General features: G+C 46.7%; 2 protein-coding genes across 4 annotated transcripts; one reads left to right on the forward strand and one right to left on the reverse strand.

The window, feature by feature from the left end:
- Positions 1-299: 299 nt before the first annotated feature.
- On the forward strand, positions 300-2,604 carry LOC311140846 (oxidative stress-induced growth inhibitor 2-like; the record flags this gene model as incomplete). The annotated part of the gene is given in 6 exon segments (XM_084176109.1): positions 300-393; positions 532-668; positions 777-968; positions 1,164-1,258; positions 1,417-1,594; positions 1,597-2,604. Coding segments are annotated over 6 exon segments (1,677 nt in total). The 5' UTR covers positions 300-326.
- Positions 2,605-5,235: 2,631 nt separating this feature from the next.
- LOC311140847 (nibrin-like) lies at positions 5,236-17,344 on the reverse strand. Of its 3 annotated transcripts, none has more exons than XM_084176110.1 (17): positions 17,168-17,344; positions 16,618-16,739; positions 16,075-16,202; positions 15,830-15,989; positions 15,641-15,744; positions 13,608-13,725; positions 11,417-11,607; positions 11,058-11,158; positions 10,771-10,909; positions 10,469-10,680; positions 10,165-10,342; positions 9,398-10,046; positions 9,014-9,103; positions 8,361-8,504; positions 8,121-8,234; positions 6,909-6,958; positions 5,236-5,659 (listed from the first exon to the last, which is right to left on the reverse strand). In XM_084176110.1, the coding sequence occupies exons 1-17, from the start codon at positions 17,196-17,198 to the stop codon at positions 5,629-5,631; spliced, it is 2,562 nt and encodes an 853-aa protein (XP_084032236.1). In that variant the 5' UTR covers positions 17,199-17,344; the 3' UTR covers positions 5,236-5,628. The 3 variants fall into 3 exon arrangements, with proteins under 3 accessions (XP_084032236.1, XP_084032237.1, XP_084032238.1); XM_084176111.1 differs by having other exon boundaries at positions 16,618-16,715; positions 17,168-17,273; XM_084176112.1 differs by lacking the exons at positions 5,236-5,659; positions 6,909-6,958 and having other exon boundaries at positions 8,126-8,234; positions 8,366-8,504; positions 17,168-17,273.
- Between the last annotated feature and the right edge of the window lie 2,069 nt (positions 17,345-19,413).

Raw genomic sequence — 19,413 nt, forward strand, 5'->3', positions numbered from 1 at the left:
TGTCTGCAACCACCAACCATCTTCACTTTGTTTACGAGTATCCATCCTCTGTCACCATGGTGACCCCTTTTCTCTCTCTCTCTCTCTCTCTCTCTCTCTCTCTCTCTCTCTCTCTCTCTCTCTCTCTCTCTCTCTCTCTCTCTCTCTCTCTCTCTCTCTCTCTCTCTCTCTCTCTCTCTCTCTCTCTCTCTCTCTCTCTCTCTCTCTCTCTCTCTCTCTCTCTCTCTCTCTCTCTCTCTCTCTCTCTCTCTCTCTCTCTCTCTCTCTCTCTCTCTCTCTCTCTCTCTCTCTCTCTCAGTGTGCTGGCTCTGGCCCTGGCTACAGCCATGCCTCTTCTGGAAGAGACCACTGTGCCCCGAGAGCATCCCCCCACACTGCCTGTGGTCATCATAGGTATGTTTAGCTCTGACCCCTAACATCTAACCTCTAACTCTGCCCCGAGAGGCTAGCACCCCAGCTCGCCCGATGTCATCATTCACATGTAACCTCTGACATCGTAAACATTTGATTCTCTCCTCTGTGTCTGTTTAGGTAACGGGCCATCAGGTATCTGCCTGTCCTACCTGCTGAGTGGCTACAAGCCCTACCTGGACCCTTCAGCTGTTCACCCAAACCCTGTTCTGTACAGGAAGCTACAGGAGACCAGACACCTGCCCATCACCGAACAGGTAAACATCAAAGCATTGCATTAAACACACGTACAGCACACACACACAGATCACAGTTGACGAACACATAAACATTGAAACATGATAAAGTCTGTTCTCTCTGTGCAGGATCTGGAGTATCTGAGTGAGGGTCTGGAGGGGCGGTCAGGAAACCCTGTAGCGGTGCTGTTTGACACCCTGCTGCACCCCAATGCTGACTTTGGCTACGAGTTTCCCCCTGTGCTACAGTGGAGACGAGACAAGCAGCAGCACGTCCCTCACCTGGTGCTGGGCAGGGCTACGCCTGGAGGAGCCTGGCATGTGAGTTATCCCTAAACCGCTTATACCCTCCTTTCCCATTCATTTACCCAGAGCTATGCCTGTGAAACCTGGCAAGACTTCACCCCTAAACATCAACCCCAAAATCTCCTCATCCCTTTGTTCTAATGCTAAACCTAACCTCCATTCTTTAAATCCTCACCTCCAATCCTCTCTCTTTTAATCTCTCTCTTCTAGGTGATGGAGGGCTCCATGCTGACCATCAGCCTGGGCATCTGGATGGAACTGCCAGGGATCAACTACCGAGACCTGACTAACAATGGGAAACGCAGGTACTGACAGAGAGGGAGGGAGATATGAGAGGCTACAATGAAGTGAAATAGATTGAAAACAATGAGACATCTTAAATGTCCTTAATACTGTAACAGAGTTTACTAAAGGATATTTTGTTTGACAACGAGTGCTCTTCCTCTCTCTTCTCTCTCTCCAGGGGAGTGACCAACGACCGAGCCACTCCAGAGGAGATCTCGTCTTACTACCGTAACTACGTCAAGCTGATGGGCCTGAAGAAGAACTTTGTTGACAACACCTACGTGACCTCTGTGCAGAAACTTTTCCGTGGTCACGAGGGGGAGGGTCTAGAGAATGGTCATGGAGGGGAAGGGGGATTGGGGGAGGGGGGAAAGGGGGTGTACAAGGGGAGGGAGGGGAGGGTGAGGGTGTAGACGAAGGGGGAGGTGGAGGCCTGTGGGAGGTGAGGGGGTACCAGCAGGTGCAGGGCGACACCCATGTTCCTTTCTGCCTGTTTTCTGAGAATGTAGTTCTGGCCACGGGCGCGTCTGATTCGCCAGCTCGGCTGGGTGTGGAGGGGGAGGAGCTTCCCTTCGTGTTCCACAGCATCTCTGCCCTGGGATTGGCTGTGAGCCGGAAGAAGCTTGGGCTGAACTCTGACCCGGTGCTGATCGTGGGGGCGGGGTTAAGCGCGGCGGATGCGGTTTTGTGCGCTTGTAACAACAACATTTCTGTGCTGCATGCCTTCCGCAAACACGTAGACGACCCAGGCCTCATCTTTAAACAGCTACCCAAGACTCTCTACCCGGAATACCACAAGGTCTACCACATGATGCACTCCCAGACCCACGCAACACCAAACATGGCTGCCACCTCCACCAACAATGGCCTTCCCAGCATGGCCGCCTCAGTCTGCTCCAAGATGTGCTCCAATCCCCAACCCCCCACAAGTAACATGACTGCCGGTGGTGGTCCTGTTCTGTTCCCTGACTACACCAGCTTCCCAGAGCACTGCGTGGTGTCCTTCCAGCCAGACATGAAGTGTGTCCTGCAGGGGAGCAACTCCCTCAAGGCCTTTAAGATCTCCATGGCCCTGGTGCTGATCGGCACCCACCCCAACCTGTTCTTCCTCAAGGGCCAGGGCCAGTACCTGGGACTGGACCCCACCAAGCCCATCTCCTGCAAGCAGAACCCCATGGACGTGCACCCCTACACCTTCGAGTGCACCAAGGACCCAGGACTGTTCGCCATGGGCCCGCTGGTTGGAGACAACTTTGTTCGCTTCCTAAAGGGCGGTGCTCTAGGCATTGCCTCCTGCCTGCTCAAGAGACTGAAGAAGAAAGGCAAGCTGATCGCAGACAGGGGAGGAGGAGGAGAGTTTATCTAGGTGAAGTGTGGATGGAGAGGAAGGAAGGAGGGGGTGAAGGAGTTGGAAGGGAAAGGGGGGAGTGGAGGAATGAGGAGGAGAGGGGGAGAGAGGAATTAAGAAGGAAGAGGAGAGGAAGGAGGAGTGACATGACATGGTACAGTGCTTATGGCAGGTAAAATAACCATGTTATGATGCTTGAAAATGTTCTACCTATGATTGTTTGCATTTTCACACTTTATAACCAGGTTTTGTTTGTCGTCATAAGACATGTACAAGATTGTCAAAATATGGCACTTTTACAAGTGTTTTGTTGGCTTTTTAACAACCGTTTCAACTAAGCTACTATTACCAACAGAGTGCTAAGTTAAAAGGGCATAGCCAAACAGTACGCTTTTTTATCTTTTCATTGTGTATGCAGTGGACATACCTATTTGAACTCTGATGCTTTCTTACCACTTCTGAGAGAACTCAAAACAATGGAAGTGGAGGCAGGCTACAGTTCCAGTACATTACTAGGTTCAGCCCACCACCCGTTACTACTCCACTGTTTTGGTTTCTACTGGGAGGTGTCAGACAGGGTTTGGTGTCCTCTATCCAGAAGTCCAATCTGCAGTGTGACAAGGTTTTTAAAAAGTCATATGTAACATTTTGTAACTTCTCCTGGACCTTAATTTCTTACGTTTTTGCTCACCTTGTCTTTCATGCAAGTAGATTTTCTGATTTCTCATCATCGGTCTACTTCAAACAATTGTTCTACTATCTCTCTGATGGCCTTCACCATGCAATGAACTGTGAACCACTACAACTCCCCTTTAAAGCTTCAAGGAAATGGAACCTTGTAGAGATAGGCCCATAGCTGCTATAGTGTTTCTGACGTCATCTCAATCCTGAGTTTCTCATCAGTGCCAAGCTACAGACCCCAAGCAGTATCTGGCAGACCAGGATGTAATGGGAACGTTGAAGTAACGGATGAATAACAGATGAATCAAAAACCCATCACCATTCTAATCAGAAGAATTAGAACTAACTCACAATGGTTGGAGCGCTCCTCTTATTGCTTTTCCTATGCAAACCCTTCCACTCACACACCTGAATGTATTCTGGATCAGATAATTCATTGCTAATTTACTGTACATGTGAGCATGATTTCAACCAACCGGGCATAAGTGTTCTCTATTGATGTTAGACCATAACAAAAAGCCAAATACTTATTTAGACGCACAGATGAGCGCGACTCTTTGCTGCAGGAAGAAAGCCATCGCCCTCTGCGCCCATTCAACATAGTCTAGATGTACGTTTTTATTACTCCTAACAAAATAACTTTTGGGGTTCTCATACGCTTACCATGATGTTTTGATTCTTGCTTGAACAGTCGCTAAGATTATATTTGGTTGTGATCTTTGCAAAATAACTATTTTGAATGCAGCAGTTGTTAGCTAGAACGCTAACGCTCATTGACATAGGCTGTAGCAAAAGCTAGCCAAAGAGCCATTATACTGGTTGAAGTGTTTTTTTAAGTATAATGCAGTTGATTTGCGATGAGACAAACATATTAAGCAGGACATTCATACGAGCCGTATAATCCCAAAGTAGTGTGAAATGCACTCATAAGTAACATGGAGAGGCTTTTTTGCTGGCGTTCTATAAGAACTCCCAGGTGTTCTGCCACCAATTTGCGCGCATCGCCCTCGCGTGACAATGTTTGCAAACACAGAAAAGGGTCTATACAATTATTCTACAGTCGACGACTCCTGATAAGTGCACATGGGATAAGCGCAAACTGTAGGTGCATTCATTGCCGTCCACCAGTCTGAATACAAAACTGCTAGTCCATTGCATTTATCCGGAGTTGACTGTCGCCTATTGAAGTCATGAAGTCATAATGACTATGTTAAACGCACATTTCATGGTTGCCATTATGGAGTAAATATTATGCCTGTTGCTCTGAATCCAGATCAGTATAGTATTCTTTGTGACATTTCTCATACGATGTCACTTTCACACAGCCATCATATGCCTCATGTGTTTCTGTCGTGGCAAATACCTGTTACTGTATGTAAAGCTGTGAGGACTGAGGGTAGAGTTTCATTCATTTATTTAACCAGTCAGTCGCCTTTAGGATGTGTGTATCCATATGCAGTTCATTTCCGCATGCAGTCATGCACTAGACTGAAGCTGCTTGCAGAAAAAAAAAAAAAAAGATTTGGATAAAATCTAGATTGTTGACGAGATCTGCAAACTGAAAACGTATGGACAGTTCCTGGGGAATATGCTGTATTCCAAACCAACCCCTAGCAACCAGCCCCTAGGCACTACATCCAGATCTGAAAAGATGAATAATTGGATAGGTGTAATCAAGGTGGTGGTAGTCACTCAACATTGCCCTCAGATAGGCCATCAGCTTATGGCTAATTAGGCCTACATGTCCTATACAGCAGGTGCCTTGGTGAGAAGGGTTAGCTAGGGGTTGATTCATAAGAAAAGGAAACAGCAGGTTCCCCAACCCCTGGGGTCTAACCAGGGGTTTTCTACTACTGACTTACATGTATTCCATGGTCTTCTCCTGTTCACAACAGACAGACAAGCTGCTTTGTGCATGGTAGAGTTGGACTCCTCTTGTACATCTCAAATGAGTTTTTCATATGTTTTGTATACTGTATTTTTTATTATGGACAAATAAAAATCTAAAAAATATATTGAAACGTAAAACCTATATTTGTTTACATTGCTCGCCATCAGTGACTAAATCAAGGTATATAATTAGTGTACAGTACATAGAAAGTTAGACATTTCTGCCCACATCTATCACTGACAAACTGTTTAAACATTTGTCATTGAAAGGTCCCTCTGGTCATTTTGAGTACAATGATCAAGAGTTAACTCAAAGATCCATTCATTAACATTATTAGTGGAGCGGAGATGGCAGTTCTATCAAACTAAGAATTCTAGAAGCGCAAAACATTCCATGGGGTGTTGACATCCCTTCCTGTGTCTTAAGATTCCATTCGTCTGCAGGGCTTCACATGTTGCATCCAGGTGCTCTCATCTTTTCTTGGTGGGTTTGGGGTTGTACCTACACACACACACACACACACACACACACACACACACACACACACACACAGGTTAAGTCGGGGCAGTGGCCAGCCAGACATCCACCTAGACACTCAGGCCTACACTCAGGCTTTTAACATTCCTGCTAGATCAATCCTGGATGCATTTTGGACAAATATTAAAAATAGCCCAAATTAAGCCAGTGCTGTAAACCTCTGGCCGTGTTTGAAGAGCTCAAACCAAACATCTTCCCAATAAACTAAGTCTGGGAGACGGGTTCGGGCCGGACCCAAAAACATAAAACCGCAGCTTGTTTTCTTAGTAGCCGGCGCTGTCCTCTGGCCATGCATGACTGAGTGGGCATCATGACTCAATGATCAAACAGCACAGGCTCGCTCCAGGCGTGCACACAAACGCACACTCCCTTTACTGCTTAGCAAGGGGAAATGTAGCAGCCTTAGCATGCGCATACATCACCTGCATAACCCAGACAACCAGCTGTGACACAGGAACCACTGGGCGCTGATTGGTCAGTGACAAGCCAAAACTAAGATCCACCCACTCACATCAGGAATGTTTATCTCTCTGTTCTGTGTGTCTTGGTCTAAACATTCCTTTCCAGATGACTATTTGACAGGCGAATCCAAAAATGGTGTTGATGTGTATTGTATGTATGCAGGGGACCAGCTAATTTAACCTTGAGGGATAATACATCTCTATTGTATGTGAATCAGAATCAAAACCTGAGATCAGCCATGTTGGTTGGATTACAGCTACAACCAAGGCTATGTTGCTGTGCGGTCAATGTTGTTTTGTGTTTTTAAATTGGGGTTAAGGGAATGAATAGATGAATGAATGAGTGTGGAGTAATGAAGAGCTCAGCAGAGAGCCTTTAGTCCCATTCATCCTGTGTGCAGGCAGCTGTGTGTGCGTCAGCCTGTATGGCTTTGTTGTCTTGTGTCTGGTAGTGACGTCCTTGAACACGGAGCAATGCCCCCTGGGAATGTGATGTTTGTGTAAGCTGGGTGCTCCAACCCTTCTGCTCCGCTGCAGACTGCAGATGGAGCGGCTGACTTTTTCTACCTTGGGGGCTGGAGGGGGCAACATCACTCCACATTCATTCCCATAATTCCCTTAACCCCATTCCCAGCCTGGCTCCAAACCTCATGTACTGTAGGCTGTGGTGCCCTCCACCTGAAATAATGTGACCCCCATTGATTTGGGTTGATTGTTTTGATGTTTGCAGCCCAACAAGCCTTGACTCGTACCTGAAGAGGTCATCTCCCAAAGTCTCCTCTTTCTTGCTCTGACGCTCATCCTGAAACACACAGACACAGGGCTTTGACTCACAGACCCACACACCTCCATCTCCTCTCTACCCAGCCTCAACCCTTCCATCTCTCTCTACCCAGCCTCAACCCCTCCATCTCTCTACCCAGCCTCAGCTCCTCCATCTCCTCTCTACCCAGCCTCAGCCCCTCCATCTCCTCTCTACCCAGCCTCAGCCCCTCCATCTCCTCTCTACCCAGCCTCAACCCTTCCATCTCCTCTCTACCCAGCCTCAGCCCCTCCATCTCCTCTCTACCCAGCCTCAACCCCTCCATCTCCTCTCTACCCAGCCTCAGCCCCTCCATCTCCTCTCTACCCAGCCTCAACCCTTCCATCTCCTCTCTACCCAGCCTCAGCCCCTCCATCTCCTCTCTACCCAGCCTCAACCCCTCCATCTCCTCTCTACCCAGCCTCAACCCTTCCATCTCCTCTCTACCCAGCCTCAGCCCCTCCATCTCCTCTCTACCCAGCCTCAACCCCTCCATCTCCTCTCTACCCAGCCTCAACCCTTCCATCTCCTCTCTACCCAGCCTCAACCCTTCCATCTCCTCTCTACCCAGCCTCAGCCCCTCCATCTCCTCTCTACCCAGCCTCAACCCCTCCATCTCCTCTCTACCCAGCCTCAACCCTTCCATCTCCTCTCTACCCAGCCTCAGCCCCTCCATCTCCTCTCTACCCAGCCTCAGCCCCTCCATCTCCTCTCTACCCAGCCTCAGCCCCTCCATCTCCTCTCTACCCAGCCTCAGCCCCTCCATCTCCTCTCTACCCAGCCTCAGCCCCTCCATCTCCTCTCTACCCAGCCTCAACCCTTCCATCTCCTCTCTACCCAGCCTCAACCCTTCCATCTCCTCTCTACCCAGCCTCAGCCCCTCCATCTCCTCTCTACCCAGCCTCAGCCCCTCCATCTCCTCTCTACCCAGCCTCAACCCCTCCATCTCCTCTCTACCCAGCCTCAGCCCCTCCATCTCCTCTCTACCCAGCCTCAGCCCCTCCATCTCCTCTCTACCCAGCCTCAGCCCCTTCACCCCGTTACTACACAATTTCATGGTAAATACCATGTACTTATCTTCTAGGAGTGTTTGTGTGTCTCAGGGGTTGCTAAACAGACATTAAGTATTGTAGTAAAAAGCAGCTGAAGTAGGACTGTGTACCTCTGCTGCGTCTCTCAGCCACTCCTCCAGCTCAGAGTTCTTGCCCCGGTTGTGGGCCAACAGGTCTGACCCTCCGATGATGTTGGGCAAACCCTGGGCACCGGGCACTGGGACCTGAAAAACACACACACATCCACATGAATTACTACACACACATAGACACACACACAGAAACAGAGACACTAAGCTAACAAGAGTCCCATGACCCTGTGTTGTGGTGAGGTGGATTCTGGGGTCTACCTTACGGAAGCGTTTGAAGTCCTTCCTGTTGACGTTGCTGTGCGTCTCCGTGGGGCGTGGTTTAGGTCTGGCCAGTGTTGCCACGGTGAGGGATTTGAACTCCACCACTAGAAGTCTGCTGGGGAGATTCTCACCCCCTGAACCCTACATCACAACACACAGACCAGTTACTGACAAACCTAACTCTTCTCCACTGGCCCCTACTCCAGACCAGTTACTGACAGACCTAACTCTTCTCCACTGGCCCCTACTCCAGACCAGTTACTGACAGACCTAACTCTTCTCCACTGGCCCCTACTCCAGACCAGTTACTGACAGACCTAACTCTTCTCCACTGGCCCCTACTCCAGACCAGTTACTGACAGACCTAACTCTTCTCCACTGGTCCCTACTCCAGACCAGTTACTGACAGACCTAACTCTTCTCCACTGGCCCCTACTCCAGACCAGTTACTGACAGACCTAACTCTTCTCCACTGGCCCCTACTCCAGACCAGTTACTGACAGACCTAACTCTTCTCCACTGGTCCCTACTCCAGACCAGTTACTGACAGACCTAACTCTTCTCCACTGGCCCCTACTCCAGACCAGTTACTGACAGAACTAACTCTTCTCCACTGGCCCCTACTGCAGACAGATACAGACAGGACTTACTGAGGCTTTTTGTTTGGCAGGTTTGGAGGGTTTGGTATCAGTCTCCGGCTTTTCCAGATGACCAGGGGCCACACCACTAACTGGTTTTGCCTTGGGGGGACAGAAGATGAAGGATAGTTAATAATAATAGTCACATAATAGAAACCAGGGCTGGGGAAGCCAGTTAATTCAGGAAGTAAACTGAAATTCCAATTCAGCGATAAAAAAAAAAGGCATATATTTTCAATGAAACTGAGAAGTAGAAGCGATCCATTCTTACATTTTAAATTAAAATCACTTCCTGAATTGAGTGGCTTCAATTGGAATTGACCCCAGTCCTGATAGAAACACATCAATTTATTATGTACGTTATGATAACAAACACACAGTGACAGCTCCTTTCACCTCAATGAAAGACACCTCTTCCTCTTTGACCTCAGCTACAGGCTCCGCTCGCTGTCTTGTATTGGCTGACGAGCCCTCTTCTGAATCCAAGCTTGACCTATGATAGGCTGTGATTGGTTCCACTGGATCAACCCGCTGTTTCTTATTGGCAGAGGTAAGTTCCACTGTCTTTAGGAGCTGTTTTCTATCGATTGAGCTCTTGTCCGTCAGCTTCGACCTCTGGCCTTGACTGGCTGACATGGGCTCATCTGATTCGTCCATGTCCTCAGACATGATGGACTCCAGTTCGTCCATCTCTATCTCTGAAGCCCCACCCCCTTTCGTCTCCTCCTCCATCTCTTTCCTCTTCCTGGATTGGAGCCCCTGCTGGGCAGGGTGGGAGACCCCCTCTGACAGAGCCTCAGTCTGACCTGCTCCTGAGCTCTGTTGGCCCTGGGACCTGCCTGTGGGGGTGTGTGTGGTAGCCCGTGTGTGTGTCGTGGCAGAAGGAGTGTGTGTGGTGGTGTTTGAGGGCGCACGTGTGTGTGTGGTGTTGCAGGTCTCCGTGTGCTGTGGTACTGTCCTCTTCCTCTTCTCCTCCTCCTCCTCTTCCCTCCTGGAGAGCTTGGCCTCTGATTGGACAGTAGGGGACTCCTTGCCTTCCCGAGGTCTGAGAGAGAGAGCGAGAGAGAGAAAACATTGGTGTCTGTATATAATATCACCATTAACTCAAGATTGATAAGCCTCTGTGTGGAATTGTATGGATATCTCCAGAGAACTGCACTTGCCTTTTCTTGCCGACAGGCTGGAAGAAACTTGTGAGGGCAGACTGTTTCTGGGGGGAACCTTTCTGCGAGACCTGTTGTTTCTGGGAGGAGCACTTTTGTGTGGACATCGTCTGCACTCCCCCGTTGGTCCGAGGGGCAGTGGCTAGGAATCTGGTGATAGCATCACCTTTCCCTCCACCTAATATCATGATAATACAATGTCATTTAGCAGACACATGTATTCAGTTTATATGGCCCATGCCAGAACTTTACTACTGTAACTGACACCCACCCACTCTGCCTAAGTCATTAGAAACCATTCTACCTGGGTGTTGTATCTCTCCTTTTTTTCTGTCTGAGCCGCCACCACCAGCGCTGTCTGAGGCGCTGAATGATGACATCATAGTCTCTGACACTGTACAGGTCCCGGCCAGCTCTCTGCCTGAGGAGCGTTTGGGTCGGTCAAGATGAGAGGTTGTCCGGCTCTGGTCCCTCTCAGGGGTCTCTCCAACTGCACTCACCCCAGCCACATCCACCCTACCCGGGGATAAGACAGCACAGATCAGCCTGACACACTCAAGTAGAACTGGGAGTTTGGAGCTCAGGTTGTGTGTGTGTGTGTCTTACCCACTGATGCCCTGTGAGGGCTCGGTGTTTACAGCATAGGCTGTGATGTTCTGAGACGCCGCTGGCAGCACCGTCTCGTCCACTGGTGCATTCTGGGATAGCGTGGCACCGGGGATGGTGGGTTTCATTCTCATGGATTCTGACCAGGGGAAAAAAACACATGAACAACAATACAATAGTGTTGACTCCACTCCATAAGTCTATATCATTATAAAATCAGGAACTCAAATTAAACAGACTATGATTCACCGTATGAGAGCCCCACCCACCCTGAGAGCCCCACCCACCTGAGTCAGCCATCTGATTGGAGGGATTACAGTACTTGTCACAGCTGACATAGATGGCAGCCAATCCGATCTCAGACTCTGTGATGAACCGAAGACCTTTCCTGGAGAGCGTGAGAGATGGTAAATATAGACTGTGCTGACCCAATCAGTTAGTCTAGTTTCAGAGCTTCAGAGAATAAGCGTAAACCCCTAACAGCAGTCCTTCAACAGTGAATTTACATAGGAAAAGCCTCAAGTCTCAAAAGCTTCAGGAATGTCTCAATTGTTTGTGTCATTCAACCCCCCACAATTCTCTCCCTTTTTAGGTATCGAACACACTCAAACTGCACTCTGTCTTTATGATACTGCAGTGTGTGTACCTCTGTAGAATCCTCCCCACAGAGTCTGCCCACTTCTTAGTGGAGGGGGGCACTAGTGCTTGGGAATTTCCCGTTGCCATGTTGATCACACAGCTCAAAGGCGACTCCAGGAGTGACACAGGGACAGACCCCTCCTCCAGGAGCTGGCTCCTCCCACCTCCACAACTCACTGCCAAACTCAGACGCTTTTGCTGGAGAGAAGGAACGAACAAGTGAGTGTGTATGAGTGTGTGATAGAGAGACAGAGAGAGAGAGAGAGAGAGATATATATTGTTATTATTGTCGTGATTATTATTCGAAATAGTAGTAGTACGGGTAGTAGGGGTAATGATAGTAGTTTAATGATGGTGGTGATAGTAGTAGTAGTAATGATGATGGTAGTTGTAGTACTGATGTAATGGTGATGATGACAGTTATAGTTTTAGTAGGTAGAGACAGAGGTAGAAATGCTACTAGTGGTAATGGTAGAAGTAGGGATAGTTGTAGTATTAGTGTTAATAGTGGTGGTAGCATTCATTTTAGTAATAATAATAGTAGCGTGTTCATTTTCCATGTTTAGCCTTTTATTGTCCATATTATTAATTCTATTTTTCTATTTCTACTATTGACTGTTACCATTTTATTGTTGTTATTTCTATTATTTACTACCATTTAATATTATTATTCATTATTTTATTAGAATGTACACCGAGTATACCAAACACCTTCCTAATATTGAGTTGCACCCCCTTTTGCCCTCAGTACAGCTTCAATTCGTCGGGGCATGGACTCTACAAGGTGTCGACAGCGTTCCACAGGGATGCTGGCCCATGTTGACTCCAATGCTTCCCACAGTTGTGTCAAGTTGGCTGAAAGTCCTTTGGGTGGTGGACCATTCTTGATACACACAACTGTTGAGCGTGGAAAACCCAGCACCGTTGCAGTTCTTGACACACTCAAACCGGTGCGCCTGGCACCTACTACCATACCCCGTTCAAAGGCACTTAAATATTTTGTCTTGCCCAAGCACCCTCTGAATGGCACACATACACAATCCATGTCTCAATTATCTCAAGGCTTAGAAATCCTTCTTTATCTTGTCTCCTCCCTTTATTGATGTCACTTGTAAATTCCACTTCAATCGTTGATGAAGGGATTACTCCTGAGTGGCGCAGTGGTCTAAGGCACTGCATCACAGTGCTAACTGTGCCACTAGAGATCCTGGTTCGAATCCAGGCTCTGTTGCAGCCGGCCGCGACCGGGAGACTCATGGGCGGCGCACAATTGGCCCAGCGTCGTCCAGGGTAGGGGAGGGAATGGCCGGCAGGGATGTAGCTCAGTTGATAGAGCATGGCGTTTGCAACGCCAGGGTTGTGGGTTCGATTCCCATGGGGGGGCCAGTATAAAATAAATGTATTCACTAACTGTAAGTCGCTCTGGATAAGAGCGTCTGCTAAATGACTAAAATGTAAATGTAAGGGATCATAGCTTTCACCAGGATTTACCTGGTCAGTCTATGTCATGGAAAGAGCAAGTTTTGTATATTGTATACATTGTTGCTTTGGCAATGTTGACGCAATGTTTTTCATGCCAATAAAGCAGCTTGAGATTGAGAAAGAGAGAGAGATTGAGAATGAAGCAGAGAGAGAGAGAGAGCGATTGACAGAGGGACAGAAAGACACAGAGAGAGAGACAGACAGTGAAAGAGAAAGGCACAGCGATAAAGAGACAGAGAGACAGACAGAGAGAGATAGAGAAAGGCACAGTGAGAAGAGAGAGAGATAGAGAGAGAGACAAAGAGAGAGCGACAGAACGAGAGACAGAGAGAGAGAGAGAGAGACAGACAGAGACAGAGAGACGGAGAGTGTGAGAGAGAAAGAGACAGAGAGAGAGAGAGAGAAAATAAAAACATCACAGATTTTAACAACTATTTCCCTGAATACATAACTAAGTGACTACACATAACCAACCACCTAACAAATGTCCTATCATCATTACCTGGTCTCCTAGCTGATGAGAAGAGCTCTCTATCCAAGTCAAATGTTGATCAGGAGGCAATAATCAGGCCATAAAGACTAATGGAAGCCCTTAATTGATTTATTCAGACTCTCACATTAAGCAGCCATGTGAGGCGAGGGCTGTTCTGTAACGTTGGATTGTATAACGGCTATTCATAGAGAAAGTTTGGAGAGTGAGAGAGGCAGGCCAGTACCTGTTTGGCATTGAGGAAGAGGAAGGTCTTGTCAGTGAAAAGTTCTTTACGTTCTGGCCTCTCTGTCAGGTCCACCTCATCCTTATTCAGACTGGGCTCGTCTATCTCTGGGAAGAAACTATTAACACCCACAACATCATTCAATAAGGTTAAAGGGATAGTGAGAGAGTTGGGCAATTAAGCCCTTTATCTACTTGCCTAGAGTCAGATTAACTCATGGATACCATTTAGAAGTCTCTGCGACCAGTATGAAGGAAGTTAAAAGTAGTTTTGCGAGCCATTGTTAACTAGTCTACCTCGCAGTATCCATTTAATCCATTGGCATATACAAAGAATTTGGAAAGCATTCAGACCCCTTGACTTTTTCCCCATTTTGTTATGTTACAGCCTTATTCTAAAATGGATGAAATATTTTTTTTCCCTCATCACTCTACACACAATACCCCACAATGACAAAGCGAAAACTGGTTTTTAGACATTTTTACACATTTATAACAAATAAAAAACAGAAATACCTTATTTACATAAGTATTCAGAATCTTTACTATGAGACTCGAAATTGAGCTCAGGTGCATCCTGTTTCCATTGATCATCCCTGAGATGTTTCTACAACTTGATTTGAGTCCACCTGTGGTCAATTCAATTGATTGGACATGATTTGGAAAGGCACACACCTGTCTATAAAGGTCCCACAGTTGACTGTGTATGTCAGAGCAAAAACCAAGCCATGAGGTCAAAGGAAGTTGTCCGTAGAGCTCCGAGACAGGATTGTGTCGAGGCACAGATCTGGGAAGGGTACCAAACAATGTCTGCAGCATTGAAGGTCCCCAAGAACACAGTGGCCTCCATCATTCTTAAATGGATGAAGGTTGGAACCACCAAGACTCTTCCTAGAGCTGGCCGCCCGGCCAAACTGAGCAATCTGGGGAGAAGGGCCTTAGTCAGGGAGGTGACCAAGAACCCGATGGTCACTCTGACAGAGCTCCAGAGTTCCTCAGTGGAGATGGGAGAACCTTCCAGAAGGACAACCATTTCTGCAGCACTCCACCAATAAGGCCTTTATGGTAGAGTGGCCAGACTGAAGCCACTCCTCAGTAAAAGGCACATGACAGCCCGCTTGGAGTTTGCCAAAAGGCACCTAAAGGACTCTCAGACCATGAGAAACAAGATTCTCTGGTCTGATGAAACCAAGAATGAACTCTATGACCTGAATGCCAAGCGTCACGTTTGGAGGAAACCTGGCACCATCCCTACGGTGAAGCATGGTGGTGGCAGCATCATGCTGTGGGGATGTTTTTCAGCGGCAGGGACTGGGAGACTAGTCAGGATTGAGGGTAGGAAGAATGGAGCAAAGTACAGCGAGAGCCTTGATGAAAACCTGCTCCAGAGCACTCAGGACCTGACTGGGGCGAAGGTTCACCTTCCAACAGGACAACGACCCTAAACACACAGCCAAGACAACGCAGGAGTGGCTTCGGGACAAGTCTCTGAATGTCCTTGAGTGGTCCAGCCAGAGCCCGGACTTGAACCCGATCTAACATATCTGGAGCGACCTGAAAATAACTGTGCAGCGACGCTCCCCATCCAACCTGACAGAGCTTGAAAGGATCTGCAGAGAAAAATGGGAGAAACTCCCCAAATACAGGTGTGCCAAGCTTGTAGCGTCATACCCAAGAAGACTTGAGGCTGTAATCGCTGCCAAAGGTGCTTCAACAAAGTACTGAGTAAAAGGTCTGAATACTTATGTAAATGTGCTATTTATTTATTTGATACATTTGCAAAAAATTCTAAAAACCTGATTTTGCTTTGTCATTATGGGGTATTGTGTGTGTGTATATATATATATATATATTTTTTTTAAAAATACATTTTAGAATAAGGCTGTAACAAAATGTGGAAAAAGTTGAGGTGTCTGAATACTTTCCCAATGCACTGTAGGTCTATAAAATGAGGCCTGGATGAAGTGGCAGCTGTTATTGTGCGGTTTGTGGAGGTGAGCATCAGCCGTGTGTGTGTCTGGTGTCTCTTAGTACCTCTCAGCTTTTGGAGGTGGTTGTTTCTGTTGCAGGGCTTTGGTGAGCTCAGTGAAAAACTCCTGCTTGACTATGGGCCGACAGCACAGCAACGCACAGATAGTCTGCATGGGGAGAGAGCACATCCTGTATGTACAGATGAATTAAAACACACACACACACACACACAGTTTGTGGTCATGTGCTGACCTTGATGGTGACTTTAACAGTGGGCATGACCAGGTGAGTGCAGTCCTGTGTCCAGGTGTTGGCCAGTCGGCCACCCAGAGGCTGCAGGGCCTGAGACAGAGAGACCTTCCCTTCATTATCCACACAGGACGAACACACCACCACCGTTACCTGCTGCACACTGGAGAGCGGGACATATATTTCTAATTATTGTGTGCATCACAATTCTTATGAATTATTATCATTGTGTAAATTTGGGTGCACACCTGAACTTGCTGTGGAAGACCCCAAATGTCACTCTGTCCCCTGCCGTTAGGCTGCGAGGGGTGTCACCTGACAGACGCTCCTCGTTAACAAATGTCCCATACTTAGAGCAGTCCTTCAGGGTCAGGGTCTGGCACATGACACAACACAACCACAGTCTGTTGGTTACATAGACCTCTACTTTATGAAAAACTCTCTTAACCAAACAATACAAGACGTGGATTTTGATAGTGTCTCCTTATGTAACACATGCACAGCATTAGGACAACAACAAAAAAACAGCTCTGTCTATAAGATTCATGCAGGCAAGTAAGGACGGTGAACAGTGCAAGAGCACCTTCTACTGCAAGAGAGATATGACAGCATTTGATGGACTAGGGACAGAATGTAGGGCTGCTCACTTTCAGCCTATATATTTTTCAGTTAAGTATTTAGGAGTTGTAGGGTAGTGCTCTGGTTAAGTGGGTGTGTAGTGTTTGTGTGTGATTCAAAATACAGTTACTCCTAATACAGAATATCCCTGTCTCTCTCTCTCTCTCTCTCACCTGGTCTGTAGCGGTAAGGTGAGCATGAGCCCGGCTGATGGACTGGTCATTGGGCAGGATGACCTCACAGTTCTTACGCCCCACCACATACTCCTTACCTGGCAGGAGGTAGTGGGTGACAGCTGGGACAGTTGTCATGAGATGGAATAGTGAGAAAGGTAATGTTCTTATTCAAAACAACTGGAGGATGATTAAGGGCTTAATCATCATATTTTATGTCCTAGATAGAAGATTACCAACTGCAACAGTGTAAGACTGCACGTTAGCTAGTTAGGTGTAACTTTGATAAAGTGTGTCATAGGAATAATACTAACTAGCTAATTAGAAAGCTAGCTACCCAAACAATTTTTAATAGCTACTGTAACAGGTTTGATTCTCATCTTCTAAACGCGTATTCTGATACTCCAAAATACACAGAGAAACATAGCTAGCTAACAACTAGAACGAGCTGTCAAATGTAGCTAGCTAGCTCATGTTGTTAGCTGGTGGGTTGGTCATCCGCTATGGCTAAGATAGCTAGCTAGCTAGAGCTGGGCAAAACAAAAGTTACCTCCGGATTCTAAAGGTTTCAGTGTCCACATTGTATATGCTACTACGGGCTATGGAACGAACCCCCCGAACATGTGTTGCTCTTCTCTGTCAATAACTAGCTAGCTAGTTAGGTATACATTTACAAATAGTAAAATATCTAATGCGAGTCCGAGTTGCGTAAAAAGTCAGTGCGAAAGTCCACATTAACTTCCTTTCAAAATAAGAGTCCCAACTGTTGGCATGGACATGATGCCGCTACTTATTCACTGAATCCAAATAAAATAAAATAAAATACAATTTGATTTGTCACATACAGTCGTGGTCAAAAGTTTTGAGAATGAGTCTGCTGCCTCAGTTTTTATGATGGCAATTTGCATATACTCCAGAATGTTATGAAGAGTGATCAGATGAATTGCAATTAATTGCAAAGTCCCTCTTTGCCATGAAAATGAACTTAATACCAAAAATACATTTCCACTGCATTTCAGCCCTGCCACAAAAGGACCAGCTGACATGTCAGTGATTCTCTCGTTAACACAGGTGAGAGTGTTGACGAGGACAAGGCAGGAGATCACTATGTCAAGCTGATTGAGTTAGAATAACTGACTGGAAGCTTTAAAAGGAGGGTGGTGCTTGAAATCATTATTCTTCCTCTGTTAACCATGGTTACCTGCAAGGAAACACGTGCCATCATCATTGCTTTGCACAAAAAGGGCTTCACAGGCAGGGATATTGCTGCTAGTAAGATTGCACCTAAATCAACCATTTATCGGATTATCAAGAACTTCAAGGAGAGAGGTTCAATTGTTGTGAAGAAGGCTTCAGGGCGCCCAAGAAAGTCCAGCAAGCGCCAGGACCGTCTCCTAAAGTTGATTCAGCTGAGGGATCGGGGCACCACCAGTGCAGAGCTTGCTCAGGAATGGCAGCAGGCAGGTGTGAGTGCATCTGCACGCACAGTGAGACTTTTGGAGGATGGCCTGGTGTCAAGAAGGGCAGCGAGGAAGCCACTTCTCTCCAGCAAAAACATCAGGGACAGACTGATATTCTGCCAAAGGTACAGGGATTGGACTGCTGAGGACTGGGTTAAAGTCATTTTCTCTGATGAATCCCCTTTCCGATTATTTGGGGCATCTGGAAAAAAGTGAGAGCCAGAAATCTTGCTTGTTTGTAGGTGACCAAATACTTATTTTCCACCATAATTTGCAAATAAATTCATTAAAAATCCTACAATGTGATTTTCTGGATTTTTTTCCCCTCAATTTGTCTGTCATAGTTGACGTGTACCTATGATGAAAATTACAGGCCTCTCTCATCTTTTTAAGTGGGAGAACTTGCACAATTGGTGGCTGACTAAATACTTTTTTCCCCCACTGTATATCACTGTGGCAAGGCATATGAACTAACAGGTTATAGAGCAAACAAAGGTTGTAATATGTTTTTTTTTTCTGGCTTGGCTTCCCCAGTGATTTTACCCAAGCACCACTATGTACAGAAGAAGAACATAAGGCATTTGAAACATATCTGTTTATTTAAACATCAGACACATGTAGGACCTAGGTACTAACGTCTTGTGGATTAAACATGTCCAATGTAACATACATTTATGAAGAAAATTCAATAATGCAGTGAGTCTGAGTTTATAACCCCTCCCCCAATCTCCTAATAATCTTTCGGTGTCACTGTGAGTGGATTGTATTACAGTAGTTCATATTCTTTGGCTGTGTTCAGACCTTGACTTGGGCAGCAGCTCACTGGAGCCGAATACCGGCACCTCAAATTCTCTACTGCTTGAGGTCCTGTTCCTCTTATAGAATATTAACTAAAAAGTATTGTGGAGCTCCTGCACCCAAATATAAACAGTACCGGCACCCAAAATGAGTACCAGAACCTATTTCAGTCCAAGTCAAGCACTGACTGTGTTAACGTCAATCTATCTGCATTTGTTCATAAGACACAGTGAGAAACACTATCAGTCAATTTGTGTTTTAATCATTTCTCATCTTCCCATTTATGAGTGGCAGAATTATGGACCGATCCAAATAAAAGGCTGCTGTCAGATTTCCATGGCTGCCGCGCCCCTGGCCTCAGACGACCCCGTCCCCACAGACAAGGCAGCTTGTGATTGTCTTTCATCACAGCGATGGTGTTGCAGGAGTCTGGCTTGCGGATCACATCACACCAATCAGGGTAGTCCACGATTTGAGATCCACTGTGAGGAAGGTAAAGAGATCAATAACACACTTTGTTCTATCAACCGTCAATACA

The sequence above is a fragment of the Coregonus lavaretus genome, assembly GCF_964263955.1.
Source record: "Coregonus lavaretus genome assembly, chromosome: 13".
Taxonomy (NCBI): domain Eukaryota; kingdom Metazoa; phylum Chordata; class Actinopteri; order Salmoniformes; family Salmonidae; genus Coregonus; species Coregonus lavaretus.

Bases quoted from the DNA above. Each gene is read 5' to 3' on its own strand.
- LOC311140847 (XM_084176110.1), bottom strand. From the start codon at position 17,198: ATGTGGACACTGAAACCTTTAGAATCCGGAG. The intron at 11,608-13,607 runs GTACTGGCCTGC...CCTTCTCTCCAG, and splicing joins TCTTCCTCAATGCCAAACAG to CAAAAGCGTCTGAGTTTGGC. The intron at 10,910-11,057 runs GTGGGTGGGGCT...TCCCCTGGTCAG, and splicing joins CAATCAGATGGCTGACTCAG to AATCCATGAGAATGAAACCC.